At 49.4% G+C, this 13,353-nt stretch overlaps 1 protein-coding gene across 1 annotated transcript in view; it reads left to right on the plus strand.

Moving 5' to 3' along the window:
- The window catches only part of LOC8052872 (solute carrier organic anion transporter family member 74D), a 47,658-nt gene that overhangs the window by 18,115 nt on the left and 16,190 nt on the right, over positions 1 to 13,353 (plus strand). The window contains exons 5-6 of the mRNA XM_029989168.4: positions 563 to 727; positions 2,469 to 2,667. Coding sequence (XP_029845028.2) covers positions 563 to 727; positions 2,469 to 2,667 — 364 coding nt within the window. The remainder of the gene's footprint in view (positions 1 to 562; positions 728 to 2,468; positions 2,668 to 13,353) is intronic.

A 13,353-nucleotide genomic window follows, 5' to 3' on the forward strand; every position in this document is an offset into this window, starting at 1 on the left:
ATAACCTAGTTAGTCAGCGATATGTTTGTCCCTTTCTATCTTTTGTATGTTCGTTTTTATGTACTGACTGACGCATATACCTAATATGCACCAACTAGCTCAGTTTGAGACTGTGACCGCCGAATTCAGAAACCTCACTCCAACTACACTCAAACTGAAGGGCCCCTCCACTTCCTCGAGGAAGGCGCGAGGGCCGGCGCTGGCCAATTGCGACTGCGGATCCGTCCTCGCGATTGGCCAGCGCCGGCCCTCGCGCCTTCATCGAGGAAGTGGAGGGGCCCTTCAGTTTGAGTGTAGTTGGAGTGAGGTTTCTGAATTCGGCGGTGAGAGTAGACATCCGAAAGTTTCGCCACCAGTTGGCACTATTCAATTCCAGCTCAATTGCGCTATTCGCACATGTCCAATTGAGTCTTATACGCGTTTTCCTGCACACATTAAGAAATAAATAAGACAAAGCACTATGTTTTCATTTAGAAGTTGAAAATGTCAGGTCGCGTATACATTTATGAACAATTAAAGCACTTCTCGCGACGTCAATTTTTGGTTTTGCGCGCGAATGCAGAGGCCGTTCAAGTTCTCAAGAGACTCGCCAGGAATCCGATTTACGTCTTCCGAACTCTTGGAAACATCGCCGTGTACATCGCCCTCACCGGCTACTACATCGCCTTCCCAAAGTACACGCAGCACCAGTTCCAACAGACGGCTTCAAATGCCAGCCTATTTACGGGTATGTAGTTAAGGGTGGTTTTCCTTTTAGTCGAATACAAAGCACGGGTCCCCCGAGCCTTGATACGCAAATAAACGCACGCAGGCACACGCACGCAGGCACACAGATGCTGACGTACGCTTGCGCATGCACGCGCAAGCACAAACGCGCAAGCACAAACGCGCACGCAGAAAGGCACACGGAGAGAAAGAAATCATAAAGCTTTCCCCCCTTCAGTGTCGGCGACCTGTTTACAAGCGACCGCATACGAAAGCCGGGACACACTGCTTAGACAGAATAAAAGAAAGAGTCTGCATACAGATTCGAACGCGAGTCGCCGCGAGACCCGTGCTTCGAATGCCACATGCCAATGAGTTCAAAAAGAAAACTTGGCACACGGCTTTCGAACCACGGATATTACGTTGACTCGTGTTTACAGACTGTCTTTTGTATGATGTATTAGCAGTGTGACTTCGGCTTAACGGGAAGCCGGTCGCCTGCTAGTGTTCGCAGTCATTCTCGCTCTAAGTTCCCGTGCTAGTCTAGAACCTAACTTAATTATATATATAAAAACCTAAGCAGCTTCAATTACCATCTTTTGTTAGCAAAGCTTTAGCATTGATCTGTAACACTGTATCGGTGTCGTACCACCTCTCCGAATGAATAAAATCTGTCTAAGAGACACGCAAAACGTGTCACGTTTAGGAATCTACGACATATTTGCCTTGAGCACACAGAAGATATTTATATTTCAACACATAACCTCAGGAGGTCGCCGTCGTAAATGGCAGGCGAGTTGCGTTCTCTTAGTTCACCATTCCATGCATCGATCGTAATATAGCTGCGAGTCAGTCGACATAAAGCGCTTCACAGCTGTCTAAGGTGCGCGAACCGACTGGTGTGTTTAGTGCCCCACTCTGTCCACACATCGGAGCATCTCGGAAGTGGCAATAAAATACGCCAAAAGCGCCGCCAGGTAATGCCATCGGCTGTCGTGATCCTGGCGATTGGTCGAAGCAGCGCATCGTTTGTTACGCGCTTCAACCGGTAGCTGTAAATGCTTCCGCCGACTGGGCCTGCTTCAGATCAAACTATGCCGGAACAGCCGAGTGCTCTATACTTGTTACCAAGCCTCTTCAAAGTCCTCACTAGACAAAGAAAATCAATCGCCATCAGGAGGGCACAGAGAGGAACGGTCCTCACACACAGGACACTACAAACATTACATAAACGGTTTACTCGCGACACTCAAATGCACAAACTGCGGTAAATATCCAAACAAGAAGCACGCCTCCTGGAAATACCCGGCAGCAAAGGACACAAGACAAAAATACTTCACCCACTTACCCCCACCCTTTAGACCATCCAATTGGGATGAGTGGACCGACCCCCGGAGTTGTAAAGAGTACGCCGTATGGACCGCACTGACGGAACTTACATAAGCGAAGTCCCCGGGGAACAGGACTGAATGTCTATGCCTTGGACGAAAGGCTTTAAGGAATAAAGTAATCTCTCTCTCTCTCCCTTTCTCTCTCTCTCTCTATATATATATATATATATTTCGGTTTCGGTTTTGTACCGGTTCGGTCAAAAATAACGGTTTTGATCCGGTTTTCGGTTCGGTTTCGGTTCGACACCCTGGTTTTCACATCACGTTACGAAATTCAGGGACAGATAATAAAAGCCCAGTATATGCACAAATAGCAGACTAGTTCCAAGGCTCCTGCGGAGTGCTTCCTTTCTCACTCCATTTTCTCTGCAGGGCCGACGATCATAGTGTCCAACATGGTGGGAACGTTCCTGGGCGCCCTGTTAGTGCATTACTTTCAACCGAGGACCAGAATTATAGCGTGGCACAACGTCGTGGCAACTGTCATCGCCATCGGAGGCGTAGTAGCCTTGATGGGGATGAGCTGCGGCAATCTGAAGTACCCGCTTGTGGATGGCCCTAACGCTAACAGGTAATACCATTTATAAGAGTTTGAGAACGTACAAGTCCCCAATTGTACCTAAATAGGGCCAAACATTGCAGACCTTTCTGATATTGTTTGCAGCATTCAGTACCCCCCTCCCCCCTGTTTTCCCTCCAGAGCCTAACCCAATTAAGCCACGTTCCATGCCGCTAATACATCCCATAAAAGACAGTCTGGATACAGGTTCGAACACGAGTCACTGCGAGGTCCCTGCTTCGAATGCCGCATGGGAGTGAGTTCAAGGAGAAAGCCTGGCACGCGGCATTCGAACCACAACTATTGCGGTGACTCGTGTTTGCAGTATGTTTTTTGTATGATGAATGAGTAGTGTGATCCCGGTTTTAGTCCCGCATTTTTTGCCAGCGGTGGATAACCTGCCGGAGGCCATTGTTATAGAACTAATCATTTTGTTGTTGTTGTTGTTGTTGAGTGTTGTTACACACGGGAAGAGGGGATGCCTGCACGTAATGTTAGCCTCCTTGGGCAGGGGCAAGACTCGCACAGGCGGGGAAAGAGGGTGAGAAAAGAAGAGAAGAGGGGTTGGGGAGTGATTTGGTCACCAATCTCTGGATGGGTAGGGTCGAATCAGGAGGCTATTTTCTTGAGGGAGGGGGGACACTGCAGAACTGTCTTCTGGTATGGAGATCACAGATTAGTCGATGGCAGTTGAGACGAGAAGGCGTGGCTGGTCTAGGTGGCGGGCCGGTGGGCTAGAGGCGCGTTGCAAGTCCAGTGGCTTTGAGGTACTCAAGAAGAGATTTATAAACAAGTTCTCTTCTTCGTCGACCTCCGGTAGGAAAAAGGATATCGTTCTTTTGAGTCACAGTTGTGCTGGCACTTAGGATGGTGGTAAAAAAGGACCGTCGAGCTTGATCGTAGTGAGAACAATTTAGGAGGACGTGGTCAAGGTCCTCTGGGACATTGCATTTGGCACAGTTGGGTGTACTAGACCTGGAGATCTTGTGAAGTGTCGTTGATGTGTAGGCGCAGTTTGCACGAAGGCGATGGAGCAGCGTGGAATCTGATCTGGTTAGTTTTGACTCAGGGAGCGATGGAGGAGGATTTCCGCTTGCAACTTCTGTATGGGGGTGACGCATTGTGGTAATTAATTTGCACAGTCTGCGCGCTTCGCAATAACGTGGGATGAAAAGACTGGGTTCTTCTTCCTTGTGTGCCTTTGAAGCAAGGGCATCGGCGCGTTCGTTGCCGGGGATACCCATATGTGACGGAATCCATTGAAAAGCCAACTGCCACCCTCGCATGCAAAGTTTTCGGGCCTTGTCGGCCACACATTGGGCCAGAAAATGAGCTTGGTCTGAAGCTTCCAAATTGGATAACGCACTTCGAGAGTCGGAGAGAATAACAGTCTTGCAAGGATTGAGGTTGTGAAGCGCATCTAATGCCGCTGCTAGTGCAGCCAGCTCCACTGTCGTTGACGTGGTTGCGAAGTTGAGGCGGTGTGATGCTTCGATTCCGGCATCGGGAATGACGAATGCCGCTGTAGATGTTGCAGTTGTGGGATTCGTTGACCCGTCAGTAAAAACTTGGAGCCAACCATTGCACGTGCTTGTCAGTTGGTCAGCTGCAAGCGACCTTCCGACAGTGGCCGAGATAGAATTCTTCTTCGGGAAATAAGGAAGAGTTTCTTCTACAATGTACGGCGGTTGGGTTATGAAAGGTGCCGGAGGAAAGTGATGGCAATTAGGAGGTCCAATTTGTAAGTTAAATTCTTGTACAGATCGACCTATCTGCGAATCAAAACGCTCTTCAATGTTGGACAGCAGTGATGTCGCAGATCGTGCTCCATACATGCGAGTGATATGATTCATTGCTCTTATTCTGATGTGCATAGCTACTGTTTGATCCTTGGCCTCTACGAGTGTCGCCGTATTGCCCGCGAAGCGTGGCAGTCCAAGGCACTGACGGAGGGCAATACGGTGAAAACATTCCAGTGTGGTAATTTGATGAGCCCTGATTGTGATGAGAGGTAGGCTGTATAACATTCTTGAGAGGATAAGACCACGATAGAGAATCAGAAGTCCCTGAGGAGGCAGTCCAGATTTCTGGCGATGGAAGTGACGGAGCACAGTTAATAATTTAGTGCACTGCGTTACAAGTCGTTTTATCTCGGGTCTTCATGTAACGTGGTCATCTATTTCCATCCCCAAGTATCGGTACGTTGAGACTCTTTGGATCGGTATTCCTTTGATGGTTGGCGTATTTGCAACTTTGCGGTTTGGATGTCGACCAGGGCGGTAACAAAGGAAGGCTGTTTTGCTTGTAGATAAAGTAAGTCCTAGTTCTTCTAGAGTAGAAGTCGTGCTGTCAAGAACTTTCTGAAGCCTTTTGCCGATGATCCTTGACAGTCTGGGTGGACCGACACACCAAATTGCCACATCATCGGCGTATATCGTCATGTGTGTGGTATCAGTGTGATAACAGTGTAACAGTGTGACAAAGCTACACGTGGTGTGCTCTGGTTATCGGTGACGTCCGCAGGATTGTCTATAAAAGGGCTGACGAAATAAAACACGGGGGCTTCCTTTTCCCAGACGTCCGGTGCGAATGGTTCATTCTTCGTTGCTCGCAATCGCACGCCGATAGTACGGCGGCGCGACATGGTGTCAGAAGTGGGCGTATCATCAGTCTAGGTTCGCGAAAGCAAGCGTAAAAGACTATGGCGAACGAAACGCCACCGGCACCTACGGGAACGTTTGGACTTCAACAGCCACCACAGCTGGACTTCGACAACACAACAGAGTGGCCGGCCTGGATAGAACATTTCGACGATTACCGCTTCGCCACAGGCATCAACAAAAGACCCGGTGAGGCACAAGTCCGCACGCTATTGTACACAATGGGCCGGCAAGCAAGGGAAATTTTTGCCACGTTCGACCTTTCGACAGAGGAGGCAAAGGACTTCGACCTCGTCAAGCGAAAGTTCGACGAGCACTTCGTCAAGGAACGAAACGTCGTGTATGAAAGTGCATGTTTTCACCGAAGGGTACAGAAGCCAGGAGAGTCCGTGGACCAGTACGTTACGGCACTGCACGTCCTCGCAGACCGCTGCGAATTCGGTGAGATGAAACAACGCTTGATCCGGGACCGGTTTGTCGTGGGGCTCCATGACGACAAGCTTTCCGAAAACCTGCAAATGGACGCCAAGCTGACCTTGTCATCGGCGTTAGCCAAGGCACGCCTCAAGGAAGTGGTGCACCAGCAGCAGCGAGAACTTCGTTCAGGAGAGCCCGGTCAACAGGCCTGTTCTTCGACGAAAGAGGACCTGAACGCAGACGCCGTGAGCCGACGCCGGGATGCACCTCGAAGAAAAGTCTACGGGTCGGAAACATCACATCGGGACAAGCAGTGTTCTTTCTGTGGAGGCGACCAGCATCCAAGGTCGGTGTGTCCTGCAAGGGCACAGAAGTGCTTCAATTGCCACACCAAGGGACATTTCAGCCGGGCCTGCAGGAAGGAGTCGGCGTCGTCTCCAAGAAAGGTACAAGTGTCATCCGTACAACAAGAGACTGGCGAACTTTTTCTGGGGGCGATAAATGTTCCGGACGCGAAAGCGTGGTATGTCCAGATAACCTTGAACTCTGTACCAGTGTTTGCTAAAGTTGATTCAGGAGCAGAAGCCAATCTTGTACCGTCTACGTTTCCAGGCATTCCGTTTAGGCTGGAAACAGCAAGCGAAGTACTGACTGGTGCGGGAGAAAATCGCCTTACGGTACTTGGAAAGTTCAAAGCTAAGTTAATCTGGAAGGACAAAGTGTCGATGCAAACTGTCTATGTTGTGAGTCCGCTTCGCCAGGTACTTCTAGGGTTACCAGCCATAGAGGCTTTGGGAGTTGTAAATTTCATCGATGGTGTGTCTCTGGATAAACAAAATTATGATGTTCTGTACCCGCAGGTGTTCAATGGTCTTGGAACCATTCCGGGAGAATACAACATCCGATTGAATTTGGATGCGGTCCCGTACGCTATACACGCGCCCCGACGAGTCCCGATTCCTATGCGTGAGGCGGTAAAGCAAGAAATTGAAAAAATGGAAGGGATGGGAGTCATCCGGAAGGTCGATGGTCCTACAGACTGGTGCGCCGGGATCGTTCTGGTCTTAAAACCGTCCGGAGACGTACGCGTGTGTGTTGACCTCACACAATTAAACAAAAATGTCCAGAGAGAGCGATACGTGCTCCCAACGGTAGACCAGGCATTGGGACTGCTCGCGGACGCGACGTATTTCTCGAAGTTAGATGCTAATTCGGGATTTCACCAGGTAAAACTAGCAAGGTCATCCCAGGAACTAACGACGTTCATAACGCTCTTTGGAAGGTTTTGTTTCACTAGACTGCCCTTCGGCATTACGTCAGCGCCTGAATACTTCCAAAAAAGAATGTCGGAGATTCTAGATGGCCTCCCTGGCGTAGTTAACATGATGGATGATATCCTGGTGTTTGGTTCGGACAAAGCACAACACGATGAGCGCGTGAAAAAAGTCATGGACAGACTCGCAGAGTCAAACATGACACTAAACGGGGCAAAGTGTGTGTTCGGTGTAAAAGAAGTTAGCTTTCTAGGTCATCTTCTGAGCGCAGATGGCATAAGGCCTGACCCCAAAAAGCTGCAAGCGGTCAAAGATATGAAATCGCCGACAAACGTGTCGGAAGTACGAAGCATTCTAGGTATGGCCAATCACTTGGGCCGTTTTCTGCCTAATCTCGCTCAGAAAACTGCACCGTTGCGAGAACTGCTAAAACAAACCACGGAATGGGTTTGGGGCCCCGCTCAGGAAAGTGCTTGGAACGATCTAAAAAGCATGATTTGTTCTTCCGAGTATATGGCTAAGTATGACCCAACCCATCCGACAATCCTTTCGGCAGACGCGTCGTCATTTGGGCTTGGAGCCGTTCTCTTACAAGAGCAGCAAGGGGTACGACGGCCTATCGCTTTTGCTTCGCGGTCTTTGACCAAAGCTGAGATTCGCTATGCGCAGATTGAGAAAGAGGCGTTGGCACTGACATGGGCTGCCGAAAGGTTTGACGAGTACCTGAGGGGCTTAGACACGACGTTCGAGACCGACCATAAGCCTCTAGTTACGTTGCTGGGACAAAGTCCGATAGATGTGTTGCCGCCTCGAGTTCAGAGGTTTAGAATGAGGCTAATGCGCTATAGGTTTAAGGTTGTGTTTGTACCGGGCAAGTGCATTGCAACCGCCGATGTTTTGTCGCGGGCACCTCTCAATCAAATGCCAATGGAAAGGGAACGTCTTACAATTCAAGAGGTGTTAAAGTTCTCTCAAGGATGTTTAATGGGTCTTGAAACAGGTGACAATTTGTTGTCACGTGTAAAAACAAGTCAAACTACAGACGAAGTGTGTAAAACGCTGGCTCAGCTGTCTCGTAAAGGCTGGCCTAAAAAACCGTCCGTCCCGTGCTCCGTTCGGCAGTACTGGCAAGAGAGGGCTGGCATAACTGTGTGTGATGGCTTTTTGTTAAAAGGTACAAGATTAGTTGTTCCCCAGGCACTTCGTGAGGAAGTGTTATCTCGCCTGCACGATGGGCACCAAGGAATCAGCAGATGTCGAGCTCTTGCACAAGAGTCTGTTTGGTGGCCTGGCCTAAGCAAGCAACTGGCAGTGATGATAAAAAACTGCAATGTGTGTACCGAGTTCAGTTTTCAGAAGGCTGAACCGATGATGCCGACCATGACTCCACGTTTTCCATGGGAAAGAGTAGGGGTCGATTTGTGCAAAATAAGGAACTCTGACTATCTTGTGGTTGTAGACTATTTATCAAGGTACCCGGAAATCTGTGTTCTCCCTTCGACTGGCCCAACCGTTGTTATAGAAAGGCTTAAAAGCATATTTGCTCGTCATGGGGTGCCAGAGACTGTGGTCTCCGACAATGGTCCACAGTTTGCATGTTGTAATTTTGAAGAGTTTGCGAATCTATACGGTTTCCAACACGTCACTTCAAGCCCGAGGCACCCTCAAGCCAACGGAGAAGCGGAAAGAATGGTGCAGACAATTAAGCGGCTGGTGCTCAAATCAGCCGACCCTTACTTAGCTCTCCTAGCCTATAGGGCCACCCCAGGGATTACCGGCAAAAGCCCGTCAGAAATCCTTATGGGTAGACGTCTACGGACACGCGTACCAATGCTTCCGCAGCTGCGCCTTCAAAGGAACGTTGACTTTAAAATGTTGGCGATAAAGGATCGTCAACTAAGAGAAAAGCAGCGCAAAAGCTACGATAGGCGCCATCGGGCTAAGAAGCTTTCTGAATTGAAGGCGGGCGACAAAGTGTGGGTTTCTGACAGAAAGGCAAGGGCAACGGTCGTGGCCCAAACAGAAAAACCAAGGTCTTACTTGGTTGAGACTGAGCCAGGGGTGAAGTTAAGGCGAAACCGCCGAAACTTAAAGGTACTGCCAGCGGAGGCAGAGGACGATGAAGGCTACGATATACCGGACAGTGAGAGTGACGTAAGGGTCCAAGATTATTCGGAAGCTAGAAGCGATATAAGTTGCGATCCTTCTCCAGTGACTACGAGGACACCGATGGCCGTCGTAACCACAAGATCAGGTAGAGTAGTTAAGAAACCGATCAGACTGGGGATTGATGATTAAGCGGTATCCTGAAGAGTGTTTCAGTTCTAACGTATTTTCTTTGTTTGCTAACATGTTATTATTTTTCTCCAAAGAAAGGGAGGTGTGGTATCAGTGTGATAACAGTGTAACAGTGTGACAAAGCTACACGTGGTGTGCTCTGGTTATCGGTGACGTCCGCAGGATTGTCTATAAAAGGGCTGACGAAATAAAACACGGGGGCTTCCTTTTCCCAGACGTCCGGTGCGAATGGTTCATTCTTCGTTGCTCGCAATCGCACGCCGATAGTACGGCGGCGCGACAATGTGAACTGTTGTACTGGACGTTTCTGCGGAGTTTATGCATAGCGGAAGTTCTGCCATGGTAAGGTTAAACAGAAACGGGCTCAGTACACTTCCTTGGGGAACGCCTTGGGTCACCGACCGACGAGTGCTTAGACATTCGGCAGCTCTTACTGTTAGGCTGCGGCCAGTGAGGAACGCGGCGATATAGTCATATGTTCTTCCACCAATTCCGTACCGTGTAAGTTGACGCAGAATAGTATGGTGTGGCAAGGCATGGAAAGCTTTGCATATGTCCAAAAATATGCTGTAGACTGTTTGGTGAGTTGAACGGGCATTTTCAAGGCTCGAAACGAGATCAGCAATGGCGTCAAAGGTGCACCTCCTTCGTCGGAATCCGCAGAGTTGATCTGGCAGTGCTCCTTTGGATTCAAGCAGCCACGTAAGTCTTGAAAGTACTAGTCTTTCCATTAATTTCCCGACACAACTGGTGAGAGAAATTGGCCGGTAGGATTCAATCCGATCACCGGGTTTTCCTTGCTTTCTGATAGGAACCACTACAGAGGTGAGCCATGCTGCAGGGATTTTTGCCGTTCTCCATATGTTGTTGATAGACTCCAGTAAGGCCTCTCTATGCGGGAAAGAAAGATTTCTCAGTGCTTGAAACGTTACGCCGTCCGGTCCCGGAGCGGTTCGACGGCGCGAGCGTCGGAGGGCAACATCAAGTTCAGTGATGGTGAAGTCAGCGTCCATTTCTGAGCAAGGATTTGTTTTCAGTGGAACTGGAGGCTTGTCCCTGTATCCCTGTGGTGGCGGAATTGGGGCAGCGAACGCATCAGCAAGAAGCTCCGCGGTTTCTTGAGTAGTACGGCCTAGGGCTAGCGCTAATCCTGCAACGGGATGCTCGGGTTGCTTTTTATCCTTCAAGACTCTGACGATCTTCCATGCTCTCGAAATACCCGATGGGGAACCAAACGACTCACATAGTTGGTTCCACTGTAGGCGTTGGAGGCGCTTAGTATATCGGCGAAATTTAGCATCGATCTTGCGATGTTCATTCCAATCATCCAGATCATCTGTTTTTTGGGCTCGTCGCTGTGCGCGGCGTCGAGCAGCCCTTAGGTTTAGGTACATGAGGTCGGGAACAGGCCGGGTGTATGGTACTCTAATGGTCTTTGTTGACAGCTGAATGGCTCGTGCAATCATGGCTGTTGTGTCTTCTGTCGTGCTGCCAGCTAGAGCAAAGTCCATGTGAGATCGGAATACATCCCAGTTGGTAACTCGAACCTCTCTGTAAGTTTTGTTTGTCTTTTTGGCAAACTTGCTGGTAATCATGATCGGTATATGATCACTGCCCCAGGAATCGGCTAGCGCATTCCAATCTGCCAATATATCCGGGGACAGGAACGTCAGGTCTAATACACTGCGGCCAACTCCAGGTCTGATGAACGTTTCCGCACCGTCATTAAGGGCCTCTAAATGAAGTGAAGATGTCATACTATCAAGATCAAATCCTCTTCTTGTATTTTTGCGGTCACCCCATATCTTGTTGTGGGCGTTGAAATCTCCACAGAGTATAAGATGGCCTCTGCTTCTCTGCTTTACATCGGAAAGCTCTCCGACATCCCATTTGCAATTTGGAGGGACATACACTGAAACGACTGTGAAGTCCACGTTTTTGTAGCTAACAGATACAGCAGCATATTCAGCACTACTCTTCGAAACTGAAGATAGGTCTACTGGCGATTGAGGAAGGCCGGCGCGAACAAAGACTACAGATCGTGGCTTGCAGTCCTTCCTTTTTGTAGAACTGTAATAGGCTACGTAGGGCGACAGGCGGCAGTTGGATGGATCGTTGTTAGGTTCCTGAATCGCCAGTATATCAATCCTAGTGGAGAGTAGATACCTCTGAAGATCTGGAAGGCGGGGATTTAGGCTGCAAGCGTTCCACTGTAGTATTCTTGGAATTTCGGGTTTATCGTTTGTACGTTTCTTGAAGTTGTGACTTTGAGCCGAGGCCATCCGCTCCTAGCGGTGGAAGGGTCCTACTTTCAAAAAGGATTCCATTGCAAGCAGGGCTTGCACTTCTGGTAGGTTGTCTGAATCAGGGATCGCTTTTATGATGGCCCTTAACGCAGCAAAAAGCATAGGAATAAGGACGCTACCAAGGTCACCAGCCTGCTCTTGTCGTTTGCGCCTTGGAGCTGATGATACCGACATAGGTTGTCGGATGGTCGTCTGAGTGGTAGGGGCTGATTTCAGTAATTGCATAGTTGATGTAATTCCTCTGGCTGTCTCAGGTGCGTCTTCATGTGGCCGACGTTCTCTGTGTTTTTCTTTCACTTCATTCGTCGTCTTCTTCAATGCGTCACTGTAAGTTGGCTTTTGGGCTCGCTTATCCGTTGGAACCGGGACAGGCAAGGGGACGCGCACAACTTCAGGGTTTAAGGTGGCCGCGAACCCACGATTTTCCTTGCCATTTAAGACGTCCTGTCTTCGGATAACCGAGGCAGCCTTTCTGCGTTGACACCCAGAGAAGGTAGCGGCATGCTGGTTACCGCAGTTTGCGCACTTGGGTTCTTGCCGATTGGTGCAAGTCTTGTGGTGGTGCGGACCTGCGCACACTTTGCAGCGCCGTGGTCCACGGCAGTATTGCGCAATGTGTCCGTACCTTTGGCAATGATAGCACTGCACTGGAGGACCAAAATACTCGTCAACAGTGTTACTTGTGAAGCCTAAGAGAACGCGTGTAGGCATTGGTTGGTCTGGGCGGAAGTGGAGGAGCACGCTTTCAGTCTTGCGGTGTTCCACGTTGCCGTCCTCTTGTCTTCTATACGAAATTTGCCGTTGAACAGAAATAACTCCAAGATTTTTAAAATAGTCTAGTAGTTCTTCGTCGGTATACTCGATCGGTACTCCTTTGATTTTTCCCAGATTCCGTGAGTAGGAGTGGGGTACACTTGTCGCCACTTCAATAGAGCAAAGGGTCGATATGGCTAGTAATCTGTTGGCTGCTTGCAGAGATGCAACACTCACGAAAAGGCTCCCGTCTTTGTTCATCCTATGTGAGAGTAGCTTCTCCTGTGCAACATCAATGATCTCTTTGGCCACTTCGTTAGGATTTACCCTCCACAAGGATGCATTGGAACTGTTGGGTTTGAAAACCACTGGAATGCCCGCAGGGCGGTTTTTCTTGTAGTGGACTGGGATAAAGGGCCGATTATCTTCATCGGCTTCCAGAACTTGCATGGGATCTTCTGGAGACTCGTCTTCATTGGAATGTAAAACAGCATCTTGAACGGAATAAGTAGAGGTCTTGTCATCATCATAGTCGTGATATGAGTCTGGGTCTGTACATCGTCTTTTAATGGGAGCTTTCTTGAGGTCACCGGGGATAAGGGTTGGCGGTGGTGGGGCGGTACATTGAGGTGGTGACTTGCCATGTGATGGTCCAGGGGTGCTGTGTTGCGCTTTTTGGACTCCCAGGAGACTAGGGAGAGGGAAGTGACGTCAACGACACAGCAAACGCAGATTGGGTGTTGATTTCGTTTTCTTCTGTCAACATCCAATCTGCGTTTGCTGTGTCGTTGTCGTCACTTCCTTCTCCCTAGTCTCCTGGGAGTCCAAAAAGCGCAACATAGCACCCCAGGATCCCCTCTTTCGGGTGTTTCAGCTGGTGGCGGTTGGTCCATTGCCCAGGTCGTCGGTCCGGTGTTTACAGGGAAAGGGCGACCATGCGCCGCGTCCGGGACCTCACCGCTTGACGTCAATAAGAAAATCTGACTGGAT

The sequence above is a fragment of the Ixodes scapularis genome, unplaced genomic scaffold (assembly GCF_016920785.2).
Source record: "Ixodes scapularis isolate PalLabHiFi unplaced genomic scaffold, ASM1692078v2 PGA_scaffold2__306_contigs__length_199485367, whole genome shotgun sequence".
In the NCBI taxonomy this organism is placed as follows: domain Eukaryota; kingdom Metazoa; phylum Arthropoda; class Arachnida; order Ixodida; family Ixodidae; genus Ixodes; species Ixodes scapularis.